Source organism: Aplysia californica, unplaced genomic scaffold, assembly GCF_000002075.1.
Source record: "Aplysia californica isolate F4 #8 unplaced genomic scaffold, AplCal3.0 scaffold00126, whole genome shotgun sequence".
NCBI classification, from domain to species: domain Eukaryota; kingdom Metazoa; phylum Mollusca; class Gastropoda; order Aplysiida; family Aplysiidae; genus Aplysia; species Aplysia californica.
Window position 1 is genome coordinate 131,835 of NW_004797396.1, and position 6,000 is coordinate 137,834.

At 39.7% G+C, this 6,000-nt stretch overlaps 1 protein-coding gene across 1 annotated transcript in view; it reads right to left on the reverse strand.

The window, feature by feature from the left end:
* Positions 1–3,656: 3,656 nt before the first annotated feature.
* The window catches only part of LOC101862107 (annexin A13), a 37,959-nt gene continuing 35,615 nt past the window's right edge, over positions 3,657–6,000 (reverse strand). The window contains exon 9 of the mRNA XM_005096313.3: positions 3,657–5,572. Within this exon, the coding sequence (XP_005096370.1) occupies positions 5,444–5,572 (129 nt within the window). The 3' untranslated portion in view covers positions 3,657–5,443. The remainder of the gene's footprint in view (positions 5,573–6,000) is intronic.

Below are 6,000 nucleotides of genomic sequence, written 5' to 3' on the forward strand. Positions count from 1 at the left end.
AATCAGATATCTGGTGAATTACAGCTTAAAAGAGTGAAAAATAGAAGAGTTATAAAGTGAAAACAGTTTTGGCCTCTCCTGAAAAATTTGCCTCGCTACCTGCGCAGGACCATTCGTCGTTTTCCCTTACGACGGCAGATATGAGCGCCAAGGGATGGGTGTCAACAGAGAAGTCTTTACAGGGAATCAGACTTATTCTGCCCACCTCTCTAGCTTCAACAGCACAAGGTCTGCTTCGACTATCAAGGCACCCCGGAAATAGCAAGTCACAAGAGAGTGACAAACATACAAAAGAAGTAGAGGAAAATGACAATAGTAAGGATTAAGAAAGAAAAAGCAGCAGTTCCCTGTTGTAGATCAGGCACAGTTATGAGCGTGACATGAATCAGCCCATTTACAATTCTACTGAGCTTAAACGAGAAGTGTCCCCCCTTTGGGAATGGCCGACAGTCAGTGGCACTGCCCGGGGGGGTAAAGCAGACTTTGTGCTGTTAAAGCAAGAGAGGTGAGGAGAGTAAGCCTGATTTCCTGTATGGACTTCTCTGTTGACATCCACAACTCCTTGGCGCTCATATTATGTCCTTATGCAGTTGCGAGTGCTGTAAAAACTACTAAAACTAAAAATCCCAGGTAGGAATAGGTAGGCCTACCTAGCTATAGACACGGACAGATCTTGTCTGTTTTTTAGAGTTCAAGGTATTTTCCTTTCTTTTAGTAGTAAGTGTTTTACAGTGCTCACACGAAATGCTCGCAGTTAAAGGGATTTGAAAACAACAACAACAAGCAGTTTTCACAACTGCATGAGGTCTTACTAGCACCCAGGACATATATTTTCAGTTTGGTGGGAATTTATTTAGAAATTTGCCTGGATGGCGACTGAAGCCTACTCACTCTTAATCTTATTGATTTATTTTGGACCTCCAAGAGATCTTAAATGTGTGCAGCTTGCACACAGGACATCCGAGATTTTTTTGCCCTTATCCGAGAAGGCTAGGTGTTCGATCTTACCTACCCTAAGATCAGGGATGTGGCTGAAAGACAGCAGTAAGAAGGAGCCAGGGAGTGGCAGTAGAATAGCAGCAGAAAGAGTCGGGGCCCAGAGGAGAGGGAGGCAAGAAAGATGAGACGAAAGCAGACGACAGCATGATTAGAGAGCAAGAAAGGAGTAAAAGAAAAAAAAATTCAGTTGCTGTCGGGTTGCGAACCAGGGACCTATTAAATGAGAAGCAAACACCGTACCTCTAGACCAAGGGAACCCCTGTTCAAGGGCGTGTAATGTGCAGCTTGCTCTGTATGCTCCGTGGGATGATGAGAATGTTTTTGAACATTCAAGGGTCTGCTAGGGTAATATTATATACATGTAATATGTTCTACAGTGGAGTCCGCTTAATAAAGTGAACTCTTTGGGACCAGAAGAAAGTGTTCACTTTCCTAGGTTCAGTTGAACCATTTTGGTAGGGTGGAGGCTTAAAAACTGTAGCTACGCGCAATGGTGGGTCTCTGGTGGGGTGGGCGCACAACATAGCGGGCGCGCCTAGACTAGAGCTCTTTCTTTCTGATTCTGATTGCTGTCGCCAAGGCTGAGCTGGGATTGTCTGCCAATGCCAGAAGCAAAAAATTTTGTTTTCACAGCATGGTAACAGTGATACCGTTGATCCGTTTTTTGCTTTCATTCATTTTGGGCGTTCACTTTAACCGATTTCCCCATGAAACTGGTTAATTTTATCCACTATTTTTTTACTTGAACAAATTACGTTTCAATCGGGATCACAGAATAAAGATCACTTTAACTCGAACCGACTTCAAATTAAGCGTGTTCACTTTAGGCAGACTCCACTGCATAACTTTGCTGCTGAGCAGGGATATGGGCTAACCAATGTTGTTTATTATTATTTTGATTGTTCAGAAGCCTGAGACATGCCTGTCAGACTGTCAGGAAGGAGTGGACCAGAAGGCTGGTTGTTGTTGTACATGTACGAGTAGTTGCAAGGGGTTCGGGATTTCTGTGGGTGGGTGGCGGGGTAGCCTACGTGGATGGTCTTGGACTCGTGCTGTTGTTTCTCATCAGTTTTTTAGACAACGCAATCAAAAACACATTCAGGGGACCCTCTTTGTGGGTGGTTGGTGGGTGCTCTGGTGTGGTTTTCTCCTTTCCTAGTACAGTATATCAAACATCTCTCTTTTTTGTGTTTGTTTCTCTCTTGTAACACCTCTAATCTTCAGCACTTATATGGGTTGTGCTGTAAAAGTCTTACTGGAAAAAAAAGGACTCTAAAATTTATGTAAGTGCCCTTTACTTTGAAAGGGGAAGAAACAACAAAGAAATACATTAGAGCACAGGTGTCAAATTCAAGGCCTGCGGACTGCGCATCCTGCCTGCAAGAGAATTTTAGAATTTTTTAGGTAGTCCATCCATCCTGAGAATCTCCATAACAACATAGAGCCTTACTCCTAATATTGACTTGTTGCAAAGGAAAAAATGTCAAACATCCAGCTCTGACAAATAAGAGTGAACATTGGTGTAGATTTTACTTTAATTTGAATTGCTATTATTTTTGTTTGTTTGTTTGTTTGTTTAGTATAGGGTTTTACGGCGCTCGCAACTGCATAAGGTCATATGAGCGCGCGGGACACACCTAATACGTTTTCGTTGGTAGGAAATTTTGAACTTTGCCCGGGTGGCGGCCGAAGCCTACTCTTATCGATTTTAGACCACCAAGGGATCTTTAACGTGCGCAACTTGCACACGGGCCCTCCGATATTTTTCGCCCTTGTCCGAGAAGGCTAGGTGTAGATCTTTCCTACCAGAAGATCAGGGGTGTGGCAGAAAGACAGCAGTTAGGAGGAGCCAAGGAGTAGCAGTAGAAAGGCTGCAGAAAGAGTCAGGAGCCCAGAGGAGGGGGCAAAGGAGGTGAGAGGGTGGGGGCAGAAAGTGGACAACAGAACATTGTTAGAGATCAGGAAAGGATGTGAAAGGAGACAATTTTAGAGAAGAAAACTTTTTGGTCGCTACCCGGAATCGAACCCGGGACCTTTGAATGAGAGGCCAACACCTTAACCTCTAGGCCACGAGAGCCCCCTATTATTTTTAACTTTGTCTAAATTAATTCATATTACAAAAGAAGGTTTAGCTTTCCACTGCCCAGTGAGTGTTCAATCCACTTCAGCCTGCAACCTTCAGTGTAATTTTTAAATTTTAGTTTGGTCCCCTGAGCGATTGTTGATTTGAGTTCGACACCCCTGCCCCAAAAATAGAGAAGTAAACACTCCAGACCTGAGCACTAACTCGATCAGTTTACTCTTAATCTTTTATTCTGAGTGTGGTACAACAATGTACATGTGTCGTACAACCTGCCAGCATGTCGCAGATTTGAGGAGACAGAGGAGTTATTCCCCTTCCTACAAAACTGTGGTGTTCTGTGCTGGCTTTGATGTACATTTGTACAGAAGAAAGACGTATCATGACATCATGCATAGAAGTATTTAGAAGACATTTAAAAAAATCTTATTTAACGAACGTGGGGTTGAAATTTACTTTTGTCTTATACGCTGCCATTGTTCTAGTCATGACAATAATACTATCACCGTATAAGGTAAAAGTAAATCATAATTTGTGCTTCTCTTTACTCAACTAACGTACAAACACAAAACATGCATTTATTGATTTCATAATTTATTGATTTCATAATTTATTGCGTAAAAAGCAAAGGGCATTCTTGTGTGAAAGAAAAGATACCACCAGCGCTTCACTATATATTCTTTATCAATGGAAACTGCGTAAAACTCTCTGTGAAGAGGAACACCATATTTTTCTATGAAATTCAAGTACAAATCTTAAAATAAAAATAAATTGTATGCTTGCTAGTGGACTTTCTAAACATTGTTTTGATAAACAATTCGATTTTCAGTGTCTCAATTTTATCCATCAGACTTTCATCAGTTCCATTTACTATATCATGTAGGTGATTTTGATGTACTGTATGAGAAATGTGATACCGATTTGGGTCTGAATCAAATACTGAGTACATAAAACAGTAAACTGAATTACTTTTTCCGGAACAAGTGCAGTGTACACATAGATGCATTAATAAATACTGGAATAAAAATGAAAATGAGGAAAAATACACTTTGACGCTATAGATACAGTCACAGCCGTCTGATGATTTTGTTTTATCCTCGGAGAAGATAAATGGCTTCATTTAAAATACGAATTTTAAACGTTAAAACCAATGGTTGAAAAAATGTTAATTATGATACATTTTCGGGATGGGTGCATGCGTAACTGTTTAGCTTATTGCTATTTTATATACTAACAAATTTGGTAGAAGAAAAAGGTGTTGTGTACTCATTAAAACTAGCATTTTTATGTAAGGAAGATTTTTGTACTGATACTAAGAAGGTCATACCTGTAATATTGTATCACCAGTACGTTTTTTGAAAATATTTGATCTCTTATCAAGAAAACAAAAATCAACAAAATGAATCGTATATATAAATGATATCAATTTTTCTAACGTAATGCAATGAAAGAAGTACCAATTTTTAAAAGAAAGGGTGGGGGGGGGGGGGGGTGTACCTTGTACCATTAGTGTTTTATCTGTCTACCTTTTCCCCCTCTCCATAATGCCCTGTCATCACAACCTTGCCTTCCGTCATAATCCATTGCACAGATCTATGTCTTGATGTTCAATAATATTCAAAGTTTCGGAAGAGAAAATACCCATTTACCCTTCACTTAAGAAAGTTACAAACGGAAATAATATTCTCAAATGTTCTCCCATGCAAAAAATAAATAAAATGGATAAGGAGTTAGGTATGAATTAATGTAATAAAATGATATTTGTAGAAGTAATAAATGTATTGGTTCCTGAAAGTCAGAATTTGACTTAGACAAACACAAACAGCTGTGCTGAATGACACCGTACAATACAAAAATTCTAAAAACACAATTCAATAGGCCCTATTTACACTATACTTTGACAGGGGAAGAAGCAGAACAAAAAATTACACTAGCGCGGAGTAGAAGTAAACACTCCAGACCTGAGCACTGGCTCTGCTAGTGTTACTCCTCTCTTTTACCCCAAACAGATACCAGTAACATGCTCCGTTGCCGAGCTGCTAGATCAATGTGGTATAGTACAGTATGTAACAATAACACCAACCAACTTTTCCAATAGATTCGCTAGCTGTTTGTGAACTTATACAAGCTAACAAAGAACAAAGAACAGTGCACTGAAATTCATAAATTATGTTTTAAAAATCCTAAATAAGTTTGCTCATTAGTTAAAAGATGGTTTAAAGAATTCTAAATAAATTTGTATTTTCTACCCTCTTTGACAGAATCAGTTTTCAAAAGTCTGACTACGGAACATTCCACTGGAACTGACAGGTTATTGTAGTAGGTCATTCAGCTCCTGTCCTGCTCTTGTGACCTTCACCTGCTTTACTCCTGCAGTGTGACCAGGGCAACGAGCATCTTCTTGTAGTCTCCGCTACACTCGCTGTCGATGGTCTCTAGCACACTTGTCTCATACTTGGCTCTGTACGCCTCCTCAATTTCTTCCATGTCAATCTGATGAGGGGAAAATGAAGTATTAAGGGGATTCTCTTTTATATGAGATGTACAGTCGACTCCACTTGTGTTGAACTTGCATGACCTGATCTTCGGTTAAGTTGATATTTTTCTCTGGTCCCATCTCCTCTTCTCCTTTATAGTTCCCTATGATTGAGTTGAACTTTGGATGAGTTTATCTATTTTTCACTTCCCTGATGACATCAACTCATCCGTAGTCAACTGTATAAGATCTATACTTCCCAGGGGATGAAAATAAATGTACTATGTGCGGTATGTAAAAACATAGGAATTAGCTAAAAATTGGTTAATGGACAAAGACCCTCCTCCCTCCACCCTCCTCAGTTAATCTCATATATATGGAAATCATTTACTGGTTTCCCACTTTAAAAAAATGAAACAAATGCAATTGTCATATCATTTATAGA